The 20,380-nt window shown below is 49.4% G+C and overlaps 1 protein-coding gene across 3 annotated transcripts in view; it reads left to right on the top strand.

Annotated features, from left to right (window-relative positions):
* Window positions 1-18,037, top strand: part of SYT3 (synaptotagmin 3) — a 55,286-nt gene extending 37,249 nt beyond the window's left edge. For all 3 annotated transcript variants that reach the window (XM_083709512.1, XM_083709513.1, XM_083709514.1), the window contains exons 6-10: window positions 7,861-7,981; window positions 10,902-11,073; window positions 12,692-12,821; window positions 13,174-13,294; window positions 16,192-18,037. In XM_083709512.1, coding sequence (XP_083565638.1) covers window positions 7,861-7,981; window positions 10,902-11,073; window positions 12,692-12,821; window positions 13,174-13,260 — 510 coding nt within the window. In that variant the 3' untranslated portion in view covers window positions 13,261-13,294; window positions 16,192-18,037. The remainder of the gene's footprint in view (window positions 1-7,860; window positions 7,982-10,901; window positions 11,074-12,691; window positions 12,822-13,173; window positions 13,295-16,191) is intronic.
* Window positions 18,038-20,380: the final 2,343 nt, after the last annotated feature.

Below are 20,380 nucleotides of genomic sequence, written 5' to 3'. Positions count from 1 at the left end.
CTGTTCTGGAGCTGTTTTTGTGGGGAGAATAATATGCGGGTCCATCATCCCTTGCATCTCCAGGTAGGACGCGGAAATACTCAATGGTCTGACTCTGTATCAGGCAGCATCCAGCGCTCCTTCTCAAAGTGTGTTTCTGTGTGCCAGAGTGATCAAGCTTCAGCTTGAAGATCCCCAGCTAGGTCCCATTGTTGACCTGTGTCAAATCCACTCTTCAAAGAATCCTGGGGATTTCAGCTTATTAAGGGTGCTGAGAGTTGCTAGGAGGACCCCCGCCCTCACAGAGCTACAGTTCCCATGATTCTTTGGGGGAAGCCATGATGCTTCAAGTGTCACAGGAGTGCTCCAAACACATGGTGTGGATATGACTGATCTGCTCTTGCCATCAAGAAGCTCTCCTTAATCTTCAGCTGAAATCGACCCTCCTGGCATTTAAGCCTGTTAGATCTAGTCCTTTCCTTTGAAGCAGTAGAGAGCAAGTCTTTGCCTCTCTTCTCTGTGACAGGCCTTTGGGGCATTTTGAAGAATGATATCATGTGATATCAGTCTTCTCCTTCATCGTGTTGAATTTAAAGGAGGCGACACGAGAAATGACTGTTAGCTATTTAGGACTGTGTTCAGTGCTGATCTTTCTTAGGGAAGAGCCATTGAAACTAAGGAACATGAACTAGCAGGGCATATATTGTACAAGTACCTGTTGAGAAACTCTCTTCCAGCCTTGCTTGAGTAGTTTTTTAGGGGCGATACAAGCTCCTCTTTGGGTCTGCTCCATGTTTTTGTTGCACCATTCCAACCTTCCTCCAAGGAGCTCAGCACAACATATTATATATATTTAAGTTATTTATCAAATTTACGCACGCACACCTTTTCTCCTGGGATCTCAAGGTTCTCCCCCTCCCCATTTCATCCTCACAACAACCCTGTGAGGTAGGTAGCTTAGACTGGGAGATAGTGACTGGCCCATTGAGTTTATTGGCTGAGTGGAGATTTGATCCTTTATATCCCAGGTCCTCCCAGTCCAACACTCTAAACCAGGGTTTCTGTGCTGGTCCCGTGGGTCAACCGAGAGGCGAGGTCCGAGTCCAGTCCGAGGTCGAAGGTGCAATATGGAGGCAGTGCGTAAAAGCTGGAACTGGGTGCAGGACAGGGAGTCAGGTGAAGTCAGGAACACAGGACAGGGTTGAGGTAGGAACTTGGCAACCTACAAAGTTGCTCCCACAACCTGGGACTGGGGCCGACTGGTTTTTATCTGCCCCAGATTGTTACAACAATCCTGCTAACGTTATTAAGTGTACACAGTGGTCTCTAAGATATTCTATAAACTTTTTTCACTCTTCTTGACTGAATTTCATATCATCTTGGTGCCTGATCCTCGCGGTCATCGTTGCCATTTTCGGCATAGTCCATCACCTTGGTTATCCACTCTTCTTTGGTCGGGACTTTCTCTTCCTTCCACTTCTTTTGTGTGACTTTTGCAGTGGGCAAAGTGAAACAGGTGGAACTGCTCCCCATTTGCCTTAATGGACCAGTCTTCTCTGGCTAGCGGTATATCTATGAGGAGGAGGAAATGGGGTTTGGGGAGGAGGGGAACAGGCTGCATGATGCGAGTCTTCACCTGCTGCCTAAAGGGGCAAAGCCCAGGTACAGGTTTATCATCACCTGGCAATATATCGCAAATCATATAGGAGTATAGCATCTAGATCAAGGGAAGTAATAGTGCCACTGTATTCTGCTCTGGTCAGACCTCACCTGGAGTACTGTGTCCAGTTCTGGGCACCACAGTTCAAGAAGGACACTGACAAACTGGAACGTGTCCAGAGGAGGGCAACCAAAATGGTCAAAGGCCTGGAAACGATGCCTTATGAGGAACGGCTAAGGGAGCTGGGCATGTTTAGCCTGGAGAAGAGGAGGTTAAGGGGTGATATGATAGCCATGTTCAAATATATAAAAGGATGTCACATAGAGGAGGGAGAAAGGTTGTTTTCTGCTGCGCCAGAGAAGCGGACACGGAGCAATGGATCCAAACTACAAGAAAGAAGATTCCACCTAAACATTAGGAAGAACTTCCTGACAGTAAGAGCTGTTTGACAGTGGAATTTGCTGCCAAGGAGTGTGGTGGAGTCTCCTTCTTTGGAGGTCTTTAAGCAGAGGCTTGACAACCATATGTCAGGAGTGCTCTCATGGTGTTTCCTGCTTGGCAGGGGGTTGGACTCGATGGCCCTTGTGGTCTCTTCCAACTCTATGATTCTATGATTCTATGTTGCACATGCTGTGTAAAAATCACAATGTGGGGGAAAGTCGTGAAGCCAGCCAATACATAGCTCCATCCTTATTTCAGACATCATGATATACAGTGGTACCTCGGGTTACATACACTTCAGGTTAGATACACTTCAGGTTACAGACTCCACTAACCCAGAAATATTACCTCGGGTTAAGAACTCTTCAGGATGAGAACAGAAATCGTGCAGAGGCAGCGGGAGGCCCCATTAGCTAAAGTGGTGCTTCAGGTTAAGAACAGTTTCAGGTTGAGAACAAACCTCCAGAACGAATTAAGTACGTAACCAGAGGTACCACTGTATTGCAATGTTTAGCTGGTGATATATTGGAAACCAGATATTGCCTTGCCCTGGATAGCGTATGTTGGCCAAACGTGCTAGGAGGAAAGCACGCTTGGCAAATCCACACCGTGATCAACTCCCACCCGGAAACCAATGTCCCCACTGTGGAAGGATGTGTGGATCCAGAATGGGCCTCCACAGTCACTTACGGACTCACAGTTAAAACCGTGTTTATGGAAGACAATCTTACTCGACTATGAGCCGAAGAAGAAGAAGAATGTTGGCCAAACTCATCCTGTGACTGAAAAGACTCTACAGCAAAGTTTCTGCACAAACACACACAAACACCACAGCTGCATGACAGGAAGAAAGTGAACCGATGGCTTCTGAACCACAGGCGTTTGGTGGTGGAAACAGCACCTGTGGCATTCCCACCTGCTAATAGGGTTGCTAAAAAGCACAATGGCCCTTGCCAGGAAATGAAAAAGTGGGCATGCAAGCCTAATTTCTGGTGGGGTGTCCAGAGAGACAATCCCACTGGAGAAACTTCCTGTGGTTCTCCAATCCCTTAACACAGGTGAGCCCTGAACACCCCTCACCCCACCATAAATAATGTCTGGTATCAGAGGAGGGGGAGGCCAGGAACCTGAGCTATTTGGTAGAGGGGCAACCAGAGGATGCCAAGACTCCCGGTCTTACCAGGCAGCGTGTTGTTTCCTGCGTGAATATTTCATACCCTTTTACCAGCTCGATCCCATTTGCAGCCGCATCAATATTAATGAAGCCTTTCCCCCCCCCTCCTTCCTCGCCCCCCCTTGCCCCCGCTCCGGCCTGCTTTGCCAACTCACTTGTTCTGGGGCAAGCGAGGGCTTTGCTGGCCGTTGTTCAGGCCAAATCCCAAAGGGGCCTGAGGCTAAGAGAAAGAAAGGCAGAGCGAGAGAGCACTGGCGGCGGCCGGGGTGGGGGAGCATGACAGGGCACGGATGGGCCCAAAGCAAAAAAAAAAAAAAAAGAAGGATAGTTGGAGAAGAAGCAGAGGCGGCAGAGAGGAATGAATCAGTGAGAAACACCACCTTGATTTAGACAAGGCCTGAGATATGTGCATCGATGCCCTAAGCTGGGGCAGTAAGGTTTTATTTTATTCCAAGAGCGTGCAGGACTCCAAACACCGGTAGCTGGAAGACTGGCCGCTAGCAAAACTGTCCACCGGCACTGTCTCTTCAACATTTTCCCTGTCTCCTTCAGGGAGATGCCTCATGCCAGCAACCCAAATGCAGCCCTCCACAGCCAAGAGCCAGGGAGGCACAGTTGAAATCCTGGCCTTTTGTAACCGGGGTTGCCGGGTCCAGGCCTGCAATGGGCATGGTTCCTGAGGATGTCTTTAGGCCCGTGGTTCCCAATTAGCTAAGTACAGTGGTACCTCAGGTTAAGAACTTAATTTGTTCTGGGGGTTCGTTCTTAACCTGAAACTGTTCTTAACCTGAAGCACCACTTTAGCTAATGGGGCCTCCTGCTGCTGCCGTACCGCTGGAGCACGATTTCTGTTCTCATCCTGAAGCATAGTTCTTAACCTGAAGCACTATTTCTGGGTTAGCGGAGTCTGTAACCTGAAGCGTCTGTAACCTGAAGCGTATGTAACCCGAGGTACCACTGTATTGTGGACCCCCTGTTTTTCAAAACCCAAGCCATGGACCCCCCCCCTACTTTTGAATATTTTGAAATCTCAGTGGTAGTTTTTGTTATGTGAATGGGGCCACAGGCGTCCGTCCCCCCCCCCCCCGGTGGACCACCAATTGGGAACGGCTGCCCTAACTGCCAAACAGATGTACCATCTTTGCCAAAACGTGCTGGCGGACATCAAGGGAAACGTTCCGTGGCAAATCGTCCGTGAGGACTTAATTCCACATGAGTACCTCATGACTGAGAGATGAACCAGCCCAACGTAGCGCCAGGGTGGGGAACCTCAGGACCAGAAGCCTAATGTGGCCCCTGACATCTTTATGTAGGCAAAATTGCACCACCAGGGGAGATATTGGCAAGTCTGGAGAAAACCCAGTGTTTTCAGAAATGCAAAACAAATTATGACAAATCTTCAGAGAAAATGCCAGGAGGGGAAACTCACAACAATATGGAAATGGCGTTGGAATGGAGTATCCTGATCAGGAGCAATTCACGCTGCAGCATGTTTTTCGCAGGTCACGCTCAGAGTAAGCTGGATGCCGAGGAGACAGGTCAGAATCCTACTGTGCCTGACATGTAATTTTCTATATGGATGCAATATTTAGACTGAATGCATAAGTGGGTTTTAGATAACCAGCCTCAGCAGGAAAGTTAGGCTCCAAGGAGCACTGTCAACAAGATTCTGGCTCGTGAGGAATATTAAAGACTAGATTTCCCCTGAAGCATTGCTGGGGTGGGGACTTGGATGAGTGTGTCCTCTTCTCTGTATGAAAATATTCCCTCCCCGCCAAAAACCCTGGATTTGGGGGAGAAGGGTCCTTCCCTAGTCTTCTCTCTGAGATGTTCACTGGAAGCTGCCTTTTCTAGTGTGTTGTAATAGAACCCAGACGATGGTGTAGGAGGAGGCTCATAAATTGATGATGACGATGATACAATTTGCCACCTCAGTGAAAAGTAGGCCTAAGGGGCCACTGATCAGAGGAGGCCTTTTCCTTCTCACCATGTTGCCGCGCTCATCCTTCTTGGGAAAGAACAGCCACCCTGGGGACAAGGTCTCAAATATCTGCAGAGTTTCTGAACATATGTGTATATATATATGCACGCCATCAAACACAGCAGCTGATCCTTGAAAATTCAGCGCTAATTATGCAATGACTCACTAGGCCCTCCGTACTCATAGAGTCTGTGTGTGTGTGTGTTTAATACACGCACATGCATGTACACGCACAAACATATATTTCTGTTCCAACCCTGGTGTGTGATACTCACAGATACTCCATGTCTTGGTCACCCACTGAGTATCTGCACAGAATCTGTGTTTGTGTGTGTGTGTTAGCATCCCCCATCCCCGAACAAGAAGGTCGCAAAGAGCAGCAGCAAATCATCTTGCCTGCGGATGTGAAATTGGCATTAGCTGTCTACCATCTTGTCAATTTCACCTGCGCTCTTTGTGGTCTTGGTACACAGATCTTTCAACTTATGAAAGATGATCTGCTCCTAGCCTTCTGATTTCTCCCTCCCTCCCTCCCTCCCTCCCTCCCTCCCTCTCTCATTTGTGCACCGCAGCTGCTTTTAAAACGCTTTCCCCAGGTGATAATAACCTGGGATAGAAATTGACACCAGCAGAGTCCAGGGTATCTGTTCATCCCAGCAGAATTCCAAGATCCATGTTGGTATTTGAATTCCAACTACATTGGGAAATACCGTACTTTTCTGTGTATAAGAAGCCCCCGTGTATAATACGCCTGCTATTTTGGGGGACTGAAAATTAAGAAAATGGGGAGAGATTGCCCAGAGTTGTTGAGCTTTTTTGGGGAGGGTGACCCAGAAAATCACCTGCCTGACCAACAACGCTAACACCCAATCAACACCACCCCTTGCCACAGACACCAGTAACATGCTGCAGACCATCTCCGGTTCGTGGCCTCAACCAATCCCACGTCACCCCTAGGCACTACCCATGTATAAGACGACCCCCTATTTTAAACCTCATTTTTTAGTAAAAAAAAAACCCCATAGTCTTATACACGGAAAAGTACGGTATGCCTGTGTGCTGATACTCTCGCCTTTTCTGCTTCAGAGGAAATGAAATTTATTATATTTCCTCCCCAGCCCATCTTTGGAACACTGAAATTCTTTGTTCTGAGATTTTGTTTTCCATGGTGCTTTTCCTAATGCAAATGTTGGTTAGATTTTTGAAGCAACATTCCCTTCCAAATACACACACGCGTTAGGGCTGTTAAAGCTTTTAAAGAAAACCAGCAATATTCCATCAGGTTTGTATCCATAAGGTTGTAACTTGTAATGTGAAATTTGGCGAAATCCAGTTGATTCCAACATTATTATGAAATATGGTGTGTTCCTTGTGTATGTCTCTCCTGAGGATTGTGTGGCTGCACAGATTTTCCTTGACTACCTTTTTGCAGAAGGAGAATAAATGTGCCAAGCTTGTTCTTCTTGCATTGTAGGGAAGATGCTAAGTAGCATATATGTATTTATATATGTATGTATTTGAGAGATTGGATAATATAAGTAAACAAATGCCCATTGACAGCATGAGGAAAAGGGGCCACTCGAGGGAATGCATTGGTGATAACAGATTCATTATAGTAATTATGAATATTCTGAATAAATCAGGTATAACTCAGATAAGAGCAGTTTGAAACAAAGCCTACAACATGCTCTGATTTGGGGCTTGCCATGTGGCTTATATCAGATGGGCAATGTATTAATGATACAATTAATTGGGTATATGAGGGGGGTTATGTTAGTTTCCGATATGACATTTTGTCATATTGTTGAATGGTGCACAACTGTGCAATGCTGCAGCCAGACCATTGACCGGGCCTGGTTTTAAGGAGCACATGACACACATACACAACAGCGCAACTTTGGACCAGGTCACAGAATCACAGAATTGTAGAGTTGGAAGGGACCCCAGGGGTCATCTAGTCCAACCCCTGCAATACAGGAATCCTGCCCACAGATGTCCCTGGGTAAGCTCGAAGCACCACCTTCAGGTTAACAACCAGATACACTTAACCTGTTATGCCACTGGAGGTTCCATCTGAAAGCCTTTACTCTTCATTATTCAGCATTTTACTGGATGCCTAATAACATGGTTTCTCTGGGCTGCTCACAATGATAAAATATTAAAATATTGGGTTGTAGCCAACTAGGTTTTACTCAGAGTAAGCCTATAGAAATCACTGAATGGGTCTGCTCTGAGTAGGACAAACCCATTATTTTATATTATACAGCCGTGCCTCGGAAGTCAACTGCCTTGTGAGTCGAACATTTTGGCTCCTGAACACCACAAACCCAGAAGTGAGTGTTCCAGTTTGTGAACGTTCCTTGGAACCCGAACGTTCGATGCAGCTTCCTGCAGCCAATCGGAAGCTGCACCTTGGTTTCCGAATGTTTTGGAAGTCGAACAGACTTCCGGAACGGATTCCGTTCGACTGCCAAGGTACGACTGTATATCATGCCTCTCAGCCACCATATTGACTGATGCTGCCAGATTCCAGCAAGGCGGCCTCCTCTATGCTGGGATTTCCTTCTCCCCCAGATACTTTTACTGACCACGTTGTTTTCTTCTTCATCTTCTCCCATCTCACAGGAAAAAGCGGATTTGGGGGAGCTGAATTTCTCTCTCTGTTACTTGCCCACCGCTGGGCGCCTCACAGTCACCATCATCAAGGCCACCAACCTCAAAGCCATGGATCTGACTGGATTTTCTGGTGAGCCGGCGGGGAAGCCATGGGGGAAGAAGGGCTGTAGCAGGGCCGGCCCTATCATTAGGCTGAGTGAGGTGGGTGTCACAGGCGGCAGGTGCTGGCAGGGGCAGCAGGGGCGAGGTGTTGGGGGACATCGCTGTCTCCCTGTGTGTCACGGAGTCACGGAGTCAGCTTCTATTTATGGAAGTGTAACACACGCCGTCTTTTTCTTCGCTTTAGGCGGGAAAATGTGTTGACCAGTCCCATGTGTTGGCTGGTATGTTGGCCAATCCACTGTGTGGTTGGAGGCTTAAACACGTTCGGATTGAATCAAGCAGTGGAGCCCTACAGTGGGGCTCAGCAAGGGACCCCAGAAAGGGAAAGGGCTTGGAGGCAGGAGAAAAATATGGGCAAGTAAGATGAGGAGAAAAAAAATACAGTAATGCTGAAAAGGAGCTTGTGGTGTTGAAATACATTTGGCAGCTAGGATAGAGAGGCACCAATAGTGTATTGGGATCCGGTGATCAGTCTGTGGCTTATTTGCAGTAAGTTGACCAGGGTGGTTTAACAGCAGCAGAAACAACACAGCTCTTCCCCCCCACAAATGGCAGCGGGTGGGGGGACCAGGAGCGATTTTTGTGTGCGAAAGGATGTGTGAGCTCAGGGACAAACAGCATGTGATGTTAAATGAAATGAAATAATGTCTTTGCATTTTATGGTCGCATTAAAAAAAAGGCAAATAGCAGCTGTGGGGCTGGGTGTTGATGCTTAAGAGATTACAGCAGGAGGAGACAGGAAGTTCAACCGTTTCCTTCCTTGTTGTGCTGCTGAAGGAAATCACCCCTCCAAAGCTTCCTTTTGTAATCCGCCTAATGGTGCCTGCTATAATACAATAATTGTTCACCACCACTCCAGCAGCTGCTATTTGCATTACAAAAAACCATTCATGTGAAATGCAAGGATATGTTTAATGCCATGTCTAGCTAGGCCTATCCCTTCCAGGGCTGAAAACAACCTCCTGGACTGAGCATGTGCTCAGAGGCACCCTGTTTCTTATTTCTGTGTATGTGTGTCCACCCGTCTGAGGCACTGTTTTGCACCTGGACCTGATTGGTAGACTTTGGAGCTCCTGGAAAAAATAGGTCACACCAGCCTGATAGCTGCCCTCCCCTTGGCTAGGTTTTAGCAGGGTGACACATGGTGGGTGAGGTGGATAGAACTGTGTCTACTGTAAGGGTGGTCCTGTAGTGGGATAAGGCAGGATTCGGGGTCTATTAATAGGAAGAAGGCAGGACACAAAAGGTGGCTGTATGGTTGGTGAGAAGCAAATGGATGCTACCAAGAACACGGTTGCATCTCTATGGTAGTTGCTGCAAGCAGCCTTTGTGTAGTTGACATAGAGGGGTGGACTTTGAAAGTCATAAAATGTGAAATTGGCTCTGGCAGGCTGGGCCTCAGTGCTTGGGGAGAGGTGTAGACCTGAAATATTCTGGGGGCAAGTAGGTTTTCAGCACGCAGCATTAATAATAATAATGTCAGGGGTTCAGAAGGAGAGACACAGGAGGGGGAGCAAATGGAGAGTGAGGAGGAGGAGTACGAGGGGGGCGCAGGCAGTGACAGTGGCCAGAGTTATTCCACAAGCCTCTCTAGCGAATCGGAGGACTCACAGAAGGGAGCGCCGGTGGCCAGAGCAAGGGAGATTCCAAGGGAGAAACCTCAAGAGGGAGGGGCCAGCGGGGAGTCTCTGAACAGCAGCTGGAGATCAGGGCCAGCGTCTCCACCAGAGCGCAGTGGGGAGGGGGAGTCCCAGGAGTCGGGACCAGTGTCCTCACCACCAGAGGGAGGAGAGGAGTCAGGTTTGGCAACACCCACATCAGGAAGCGGGGAAACGGTCAGAAGGAAAGTCACCGGCTGGGCGCGCGCGCCAAGTTCAAATGTACAGGAGCGCGGCACAGCGGGGAGCCCGGGAAGGGAGCCAGGTCCTAAAGCCCGCCGGAGGGAGGGGCAAGACTCAGGAGGCTCCGCGTCAGAGGAGTCCAGGAAGGAGGGAACCCCAGAGGGCAGAAGGACCCAACGCAGGAAAGAGCAGCGCAAGAGGTGGAGCCGGGCTAGAATCTTAAACTGGTGTGGGTGGAGCAGTGAGTCAGAGGGGACTTAGCCGGTCTAGCGTTAAGACGTGGGCCTGCGCGCCCAGAGCTTGAAAATGGAAACTAAACTTCAATAAAGACTTTTGTATATAATATCCACTGGGCGTTGGTCCTCTGTGAGCTGGGACCTAGCGGCAGTCCTGACAAATAATAATAATAATACCCTGCCCATCTGGTTGGGTTTCCATTCTGGGTGGCTCCCAACAGAATATTAAAAACACAATAAAACATCAAGCATTAAAAACTTCCCTAAACAGGGCTGCCTTCAGATGTCTTCTGAAAGTCAGTTGTTTATTTCCTTGACATCTGATGGGAGGGCGTTCCACAGAGTGGGCGCCACCACTGAGAAGGCCCTCTGCCTGGTTCCCTGTAACATTACTTGTTGCAGGGAGGGAACCACCAGAAGGCCCTCGGAGCTGGACCTCAGTGTCCGCGCTGAACGATGGGGGTGGAGACGCTCCTTCAGGTGTACTGAAGTCCCCCTTCTCTCTCCCGGAAAACACAGTTGTATGGAGTTGGACGAGGTTGTACCCACTGACCCTCACCCAAGTGTCACATCCCATCTCGGGCATCCAAGCATTGGAGCAAAAACAATTGGCAGGCGCTGTTCCCCAACCGCTAGAGGTCATCTCTGATGGGACTGGGGAGCACTTCCTGGGACTGCCCAGCAACCGGAAAGGCCAAGCATATCTTGGGGCAGCATCCAAAAGCAGGAATGGGGAGAACGGTGGCAAGTAGGCAGCATGGGCCGGGCCTGGTCTGCTTCTCCCATAATTCCATCAGCCTCCTCTCTCCAGATCCTTATGTCAAGGCATCCCTCATGTGTGAAGGAAGGCGGTTGAAGAAGCGCAAGACGTCTATCAAGAAGAACACGCTCAACCCCAGTTACAACGAGGCCCTCGTCTTTGACATCCCCCAAGACAGCATGGAGCATGTCAGCATCACCCTGGCGGTCATGGATTATGACTGGTGAGGCACAACGCACACAGGTGCGCACTCTGCCCCTAAGTCCCTCTTTTCTCCATTCAGCAGATGAGTCTCTTCTGGGCAGCGGTGATTCCCACTGTGTTTCTTTGCTATCCTGCCAAAATAAGGCAACTCTGGGATTCTTAGCTCTGACCAAAGGGATGTGTGGGGTCTTAAGGGCTCTGGCAAAGGGGACACTAGGAACCAGGACCACACGTGGAGGAGGAGGAGGGGTTTGGATTTGATATCCAGCTTTATCACTACCTGAAGGAGTCTCAAAGCGGCTAACATTCTCCCTTCTCTTCCTCCCCCACAACACTCTGTGAGGTGAGTGGGGCTGAGAGACTTCAGAGAAGTGTGACTGGCCCAAGGTCACCCAGCAGCTGCATGTGGAGGAGCGGAGACGCGAACAGGGTTCCCCAGATTACAAGTCTGCCGCTCTTAACCACTACACCACACTGGAGGCAGAGACCCAGTTTTCCTAGGCCAGGGAATGGCATGATGTGCGGTACAAGAGGCAGCAAGAGAAGACGTCCGGCTTCTCAGGAAAAGGCAGCGCAAGCTAGAGGAAGAGCTGAGATTTCTGCTTCTTCCAAAAGGGGTGTGGAAAATTCAGACCAGGTTCTCCTGGGAGGAATCTGGTGTCTAGTGAATGGCAAGATGCAGGGGGTTCAAGGGAGGGCCCCCACTTCTCAGGAAAGGCAGTGCAACCTACAGGAATGCTGGAATTCCTGCTCTGACTGTGCAAAAATGGGAGCTGAGTTCTCTGCAAGGCGAGTGGGGGCTTTTAAATGAGGGGAGGGGGCTGAGTGCCAGGATTCCTTGCTTCTCTCGAGGGATGGGAAGCAGAGCACAGAATGGGAGTCTGGGAGCCCGGATGCCTCGGTTCCATCCTCTTCTCCTTGACCTTGAAAGGAAAACGTTAGTGTGGCAGGTATTGTTGTTTTTTAAGAGCTGCTTCGATGTTATTTCTGCATAGGAGCCTTGCAGTGCTGAATCAGAGACGAGAGTCTGGCTCGTTTGCACAAAGCAAGCTTTCCTTGTGTCGCCAGCCCGCTGCCCACAGCCACAACCATTTCTTACTGCAGAGATGGGGAACTTGCAGCTCTCATCAGCCCCAGCCAGACTGGCCAGCGGTCAGGGATGATGGGAAGTCTGGAAACATCTGGAGGAGTTCCTCATCCCCATCTTAAACTATTAATTCTTTAAGTGGGGAAGGGGCATAGCAAGCTTTTTTAAAAAATTGCCTTAATAGTCTTTCTCCATCCCCAGTCCCAAGATTGCAATGCTAGTTCTACCCAGAGGAAGCCCATTGACGCTAATGACTTAGATTCAGTTATTTTGGTACTCTGAATAGGACCAGCCTTGGTTACAGCCCAATGTAAATAAGTTAAACTGATTTATAACACACGCGCCGCAATGCTGAAGTCCCATCGTGCCCCCTTCCCCACCCTATTCATTGCTCATCCTCTTCTCTAAGTTGGTGGAGCATGAGACTCTTCATCTCAGGGTCGTGGGTTTGAGTCCCACGTTGGGCAAAAGATCCCCCACATTGCAGGGGGTTGGACTAGATGACCCTCGTGGCCCCTTCTGCAATCTTTATGATTCTATTATTCCACAGCATTGGGCACAACGAGGTCATCGGGATGTGCAGAGTGGGCAGCGACGCAGACGCACCCGGGAGGGACCACTGGGCCGAGATGCTGGCAAACCCACGCAAACCCATCGAGCACTGGCACCAGCTAGTGGAGGTGAGTCTCGCATTGCAGCGAGAGCAGGAACTACAATTCCCATCATCCCTGCTAGCTAGGGATGATGGGAGTTGTAGTGCAAAATCAGCTGGAAACCCAAGTTTGGGAGACACTGGCTTAGAGGAAGTGGGGGCGTGGCGTTGAAAAGCCAGGGGTGTGATCTGCTGGGTCACAACGGGAGAGCAAGGACGCCTCGGTCCTCTCTGGGAAAAGCAGGCAAAGGAGTAGCATCCAGTGGTTAGAGGGCAAGGCTGGTGGCTTCAAAATGCTGTCAGTGGGGTTTTGGATCATGGTGGGAGCTGAGAGCATCCCGTTTGCTCCTTTGAACACTTCCTCCTCTTCCCTTCTTCAGGAGAAGACTTTGAACAGCTACATTAACAAGAATCCTCCAGCGCGGGACAAACCCAGCATCGTAGTAGAAAGCGTTCAATCGGACTAAGGCAACCACCACCAGCCCTTTGCCACCAGGGACTGTGAGTACCTATGGCAGAAGGGGGCATGGCAGCGGGGGCGGGGGAGAGAGAAATGTACCCACAAGTCATAACTTTAGTGCAATTTGGAGATGCTTCCCTGGTTACTTTTTTTTTTTAAGGGGCAAAAAAAAAAAACCTGCACTGAACCACCGAACTGTTTTTATTTTGATTCTATATTTTGTGGTTTTATATTTTGGTTTTGTTCTGTGAACCGCCCAGAGACCTCTGGGAATAGGGTGGTACAGTGGTACCTCGGGTTAAGTACTTAATTCGTTCCGGAGATCCATACTTAACCTGAAACTGTTCTTAACCTGAAGCACCACTTTAGCTAATGGGGCCTCCCACTGCTGCCACGCCACCGGAGCACGATTTCTGTTCTCATCCTGAAGCAAAGTTCTTAACCCAAGGTACTATTTCTGGGTAAGCGGAGTCTGTAACCTGAAGTGTATGTAACCTGAAGCGTATCTAACCTGAGATACCACTGTATATAAATTCAATAAATAATAATAATGGTGATGGTGATGATAATAATAATACAGTCGTACCTCTGAAGTCAAACAGAATCCATTCCGGAAGACAGCTCAATTTCCAAAACGTTTGGAAACCAAAGCGTAGCTTCTGATTGGCTGCAGGAAGCTCCTGCAGCCAATCGGAAGCGGCATGAGCCCCTTCAGATATTCAGGTTCCAAAAGTAGCTTGCAAACCGGAACAGTTGTGGCATTCGGGAGCCAAAACATTTGAGAACTAAGCTGTTGGAAAACCAAGGTACGACTGTAATAATAATAATAATAATAATAATAATAATAATAATAATAATAATAATACCAGTACCTTGGTCACTCAGTTTGCTTGCGGTTCCCCCCTTTGACCACCTGAGGGAGTCAAAGGCAGCTCTTTTACAGCTCCTCTGAAGCCCCTCCCCTCCCCACTTTGAGCAGGTCAAAACAGGCCTGTGGCCAAGGGAGGGCTATTGGCTGCATTGCTCCACCTGCAGTAACACTTTGCCCCACTTAGGTTTTTATTTTAAAAAAACAAACATACACAGAGGTCTTCATTTGTCACCTCACAAGCTGCCCATTTGATAAATGAGGTTTTAATTTTGGAATGGAAATTTGGCCCACCCAAGAATCCTGTCCCCTTGCTCACCGTGGGTTTTTCAAGATCACGTTGCTGTACTAACGCTTTCAATCCCTACTTTTTTGTCTAACTGGGAACATGCCTGGGTAACTTAAGAAAGCTCTAGTTTATTTACAGTAAGGAAGGCATTTGGTTTTAAGAAACCAAATGCCACAATCAGGACGCGGGTGGCGCTGTGGGTTAAACCACAGAGCCTAGGACTTACCAATCAGAAGGTCAGCGGTTCGAATCCCCGCCACTGCGTGAGCTCCCGTTGCTCGGTCCCTGCTCCTGCCAACCTAGCAGTTCAAAAGCACGTCAAAGTTCAAGTAGATAAATAGGTACCACTCCGGGGGAAAGGTAAACGCCATTTCCGTGCACTGCTCTGGTTCGCCAGAAGCGGCTTAGTCATGCTGGCCACATGACCCGGAAGCTGTATGCCGGCTCCCTCGGCCAATAAAGCAACATGAGCGCTGCAACCCCAGAGTCGGCCACGACTGCACCTAATGGTCAGGGGTCCCTTTACCTTTACCTAAAACACCTAGAGATCTGGTTGGATGGTCCTTTCATTTTCTTATATTGTGGATTATGTTTATATGGGATTTGTAGGATTCCCCCCCCCCCTTCAATGCCAACCACTAAGGACTAAACCCTACACAAATCCAGAGTGGAAGTCCCTAAGAGGGTGGGATGGCACCTTCTGGCAACTCTTGGTGCCAAACGTTTTGCTCTGCTCTCCTTTGGACCACATTAGGGAGGCCAGGGCAAGGGGGGAACTTGTCATCTGGGCGGCCCAGGACTTCCATGCACCCTGCCCAGGCTTGTGCTCCGGGAAGGTGACTTTGGGTGCTGTTAACTCAGCGGTTTGACTTGACTCCCAGAGGCACACTCCCATTTCCCTTGAGACAGACAGATGCTAACAAGTCCAGCACAACCCAGGTGGATTACCTGCGCTGAGAGATAGACAGAGGATGTGTAAATATGTTGGTTCTTGTACACTTCTCAGCCATACCGTCAGCCATACCAGTCTCTGCAGCCACAGCTGGTGCTGTGATTCTCCAACAGTTTGACTTCACCCTCGGAGGCACATTTCACTGTCTTTTGAGAAGACAGATGCCATCAATAATACAGTGGTACCTTGGTTCTTGAACTTAATCTGTTCCCGGATTCCGTTCGACTCCCGGAATGGTTCAAAAACCAAAGCGTGGCTTCCGATTGGCTGCAGGAGCTTCCTCCACCCAATCAGAAGCCGTGTCGGATTTTTGGCTTCTGAAAAACGTTCGCAAACCAGAACACTCACTTCCGGGTTTGCAGTGTTTGGGAACCGATTTGTTCGGGAGCCAAGGCATTTGAGTACCAAGGTACCACTGTACCAACCTGTTTCTAACACACACCCAAAACTAAACTAAACCACACTGAAACCACAGTTAAAGCAGTATACAAATTCCAATAATTAGAGAAGCAATATCACTGTTCAGAGCAGGGATGGGGCGTCTGTGGCCCTCTTACATGTTGTTGTACTCCAATGCCCATCATCCCCAGCTGGCATGGCCAGTGGATGATGGGAGTTGTCGTCCAACGGCACCTGGAGGGCCACGGGCTCCCATCCCTACCAGCCGAACTCCCAGTTCCATCCTATCCCAAATGCTGCTCTCTAAAAGGTACCTCCCCTTTTGTCTCTCTCCCATTATGCCCAACCTAGACTAAAATGTGGGTGGCGTTCAGGGGGAGAAGGAGGAGCAGCAAAGAAACCAACATCAATTTTCCTTTCCTTTCTTTAGGGTTCCAGTGATGTGCGCTCAGCCTCGGAACTTTCTGGACTGTTGTTTCCTCCGACCCCACCCCACAGGAACTGTCAGCAAAGGGAAGCGGGGACGCCTGATATGGTGGGGTGTGAGATTCTGCCCTTCTTCGATCCCCCAGGAAACCGCTGCCTGTTGCATCTTATTTATTTTTTTCCAAAGCCATAAAGGCAGCCACCAAGGAGCATTCTCCACGCGGGGCAGGAATTGTGCGTGCTGGGCGTCTAGAGCGGAAAGACATTCCCCTTTCCCCCCCTCGTCCTTTTTACACCGGGGAGGGAGGGGAGGTGGCAGTCGGTGACATGCATGTTTTGGGAGTCTTTGCTAAGAAGGGTCAGGCTCGGGCGCGCCACCTTCTTGTTTTCCGGCGGAGGTCCCGTACCTTTTCAACAAGTTGCATGGCAGGCAGGAATCCAACAGGTGCCCCCTTCACAAAACACACCTGTGGGCCAGGCGACTGCTCTGTTGGGAGTTTTGACAGCAAAAGCAACAGAGACTCCAGGAAGGGCAGGAGGAACATTCTTTGACAGGTTTCCAGATTTAACCTTCTCCCCTCTCCCTCCCCAATCCCAAGTATGGGATTTCGCTCTCTTCCTAGCTGTGAATTTTGGACAAAGTGACTGTTTACCCTCTGCTGGGGAATGTGGATGTTTTTTTGTGTGGTGGGGTAGAGGGAATATTCTGGGCTCCCTCTCTGTTCTTTGCTTTCTCTCGTCACAATAGGCCTCTTGGATGAGGTAAGAGTGTTTCCTTCTGCTGACTCGTTGGGGGGCAGAGAGGGAAAAGGTCCTCCCATTTTGCGAGAATGCACGCGGGATCCTTTGCTCCAGTCTGCATGAGGGGCAGGGGGAGACCTTGGGGCTTTCCTGCCCTGGCTACTCTGCCCAGAGGGGCAACAGACAAAGAGAGGGTTAAGGCGGGGGGCACTGCCAGTCGCGTCCGACTGTGCCCGCCCATGCTGAAAAATGGCCGCGGCATTTCTCAGCGCGGATTAGGTGGCCTGTAGTCACCACAAAAGGCTCCACAATGGACAAAGTTTGGAGCCCATGTTTTGCTCCTCCTTTAAACTGGATTGGGGCCTCCCTGAACTCCCAGCGTAGTCAACTGATTCTGGACTGTTCGTGTGTGTGTGTGTGTGTGTAAGTGTATGGGGGTAACAGTGTCTCTCTTCCCCCCTCCTTCCCCAAACTTTGTTAATTTAGTTCTTCTGTAGCTTGCATGGTTGCCTCCCGCCTGGTTTGGGTAGGCGGGCTGGTTCCCAGATTTAAGCTGGGGGAGTGCCTGTTCAGAGAACCCAGGTGTCCTAGTTTTGTCTTATAAAAGTCCTGCTCGTGTCGCTCTTTCTCCCTGCTTCTCTCCCCGCCCTCCCGCCCCGCCCCGGAATTTCTTCTTCTTTGGAATGTCAAAAGGTGTTCTGTTTTCCCCGTCCTTGCCCTCCTTCTATGCCCCCACCCACCCAAAACGCACGTCCATTCGTCATTTTGTCTTTGTCCGTCCTCTCGTTTATTGAGATTCTGTCCTGTTTATGGTTGGGTTGGTTTTTTTGGGTTATTTATTTATTTTAATAATATAAAAAGTGTGTGAAATGAAAGTGGGGAGGGGAACAAAACAGGAAAAACAGCCCTGCTTCCTAAACCTCTGTCCCCCTTTTTTTTGGAGAAGCCATATACCTCCCCCCCAATTGCTTGGGTACCAACCCGCCCAGCACGAGTGGGGGAGGGGAGGGGGCCGGAAGGTGTTCTCTCTCTGCAATAGGTTTGGAACTTGAAGCTGCTGCTAAAACAAAACAAAACCGTGACATCAATAAAACTGGATAAAAACACCATCTTTAAGACAAATGAGTTTGAAGCAGTGGAGGGCTGAAGCTGGGTTTGTGGATTCCAAAAAGTTTGGGGCTTGTCTCTCTCGGAAACATTCTCCTAAGTCCAGTGTTTCCCAACCTTCGGTCTCCAGCTGTTGATGGACTACAACTCTCATCATCCCTAGCAAGCAGAACCAGTGGCCAGGGATGATGGGAACTATAGTCCAAAAGCAACCCAAGAAACACTGTCCTAATCATTTCCATATAAATCCATTCTACCAGCAAACCTGGCGACTGAACGGCACTGCAGACAACTGTGGCATCTTAAGCTTGGGGTGGGGTGGGCAGTGGCGTAGCATAGGGGGGCACAGGGGCAGTTGTCCAGAGTGCAAAATTGTTAGGGGGCCAAAATTTCAACACCATGTGTTGCCTCAATAAAGCTGTGTGGTTCTCTTGCTGGGCTCCTGGAAAACAGCTTCCCCATGTGAACCAGGAAGTGATCTCTCCAGATAACAGAACAACTCTTCTTATGTGTACTCTGCCCATTTTCCTCCCTAGCCCCCCTTCCACACGTCCCCGGACACTGGCAGCCCACGCTACACCACTGGGTATCGAGTGGGGGTTTAGAGCCTGACACTGTAGAGATGGGGAACCAGCCCCCCTCCAGCTGTTGTTGAGATTACAACTCCCACCCATGACTAAGCAACCGGCAGGAATCTGAATACAACATCTGGAGGTCCACAGGTGCCCCATCTCTGCCTATATAGAATGATCATGTTGCAGACTGCGAAATCTAGCACGCATCTAGCACAGTTGCTCTGACTTTTCAATACACACTTGTTTTCTTTATTTTTAAAAAAATGCATCAGCTGATCTGTATGAAATGCCTCAGCCAGCCACACAAGAACCAGACTTTATGTAGCCATGGCCTTCAAAACAGGAAGAGGAGATCCTGTTCTGCCAGTTTGCGTCTGTGTTTTGGGGTGAGCATGTGTTATCCAGGCTAATAGTTGTACCCAAGTCCCAACCAAGAATGTAGACAGAAATGAAGCTCCCAAGGGTGGCTGAATTTGGGGAGAAGTACATTGCAGGGACGTGGGTGGAGCTGTGGGTAAAACCTCAGCGCCTAGGACTTGCCAATCGTCAGGTCGGCGGTTCAAATCCCCGCGGCGGGGTGCGTTCCCGTTGCTCGGTCCCAGCGCCTGCCAACCTAGCAGTTCGAAAGCTCCCCCGGGCGCAAGTAGATAAATAGGGACCGCTTACTAGCAGGAAGGTAAACGGCATTTCCGTGTGCTGCGCTGGCTCGCTAGAGCAGCTTCGTCACGCTGGCCACGTGACCCGGAAGTGTCTGCGGACGGCGCTGGCCCCCGGTCTCTTGAGTGAGATGGGCGCACAACCCTAGAGTCTGTCAAGACTGGCCTTCGGGCAGGGGTACCTTTACCTTTTTACATTGCAGGACCTCAGACAAACCCGGTAAAAAGGGCCAGGTCAAAGACCACTGAGAACACCGTTCCCGCTTCTCAGGAAGACCACATTTGGAAGGGGGGGGGGGCTGTACCATTAAGCTTTATGTCAAGAATGCCCCCAGATAGAAAACTAGACATTGGGGAGAAAGGTTCTGGCATCCCCAACCTGCTAGCCTGCTGCACACAGCCAACTTCAAAAATTCCATTAATCAGGAATGGGAAACCTATACCTCCAGGTGTTTTTGGACTGCCAACTTCCAGCAGACCTAGGCAGCCCAGCAGCAGCAGCAAGAGATACCGTATTTTTCGCTCTATAAGACGCACCAGACCACAAGACGCACCTAGTTTTTGGAGGAGGAAAACAAGAAAAAAAATATTCTGAATCTCAGAAGGCAGAACAGCAAGAGGGATCGCTGTGCAATGAAAGCAGCAATCCCTCTTGCTGTTCTGGCTTCTGTGATAGCTGCGCAGCCTGCATACGCTCCATAAGACGCACACACATTTCCCCATACTTTTTAGGAGGGAAAAAGTGAATCTTATAGAGCAAAAAATACTGTATGCTGTCAACAGGTGAAGGGGGCTACAGGTCACCCCACCCCCAGGCCGCTAAGCAGCAAGGGCTTTTACAGTTGCTGTTTATTTAAGGACTTGCTTAATTATGCAGCAACTGTAGCCATAGGAAGCAAGACAATTACTTTGAGGTGCGTAAGTAGGCAAAATGCTCGGCACAAAAGTACAGTACAGCAGGTTTGGTGGAGGAAGATCTCTCTGTCCCTCCGCTACCAGCCCCCTCTTGGGGTTTTACTTACAAAAGCTGGCCTTGTAAATGGTGCCCTGACGCTGCCTGCATTGCAATGTTAAGGAATCGGGCTCAGTAAGGACTCTTCGGGTCAGATATAAA

Source organism: Podarcis gaigeae, assembly GCF_964106915.1.
Source record: "Podarcis gaigeae genome assembly, chromosome: 13".
NCBI classification, from domain to species: domain Eukaryota; kingdom Metazoa; phylum Chordata; class Lepidosauria; order Squamata; family Lacertidae; genus Podarcis; species Podarcis gaigeae.
This window is presented reverse-complemented; position numbering and strand designations above follow the sequence as displayed.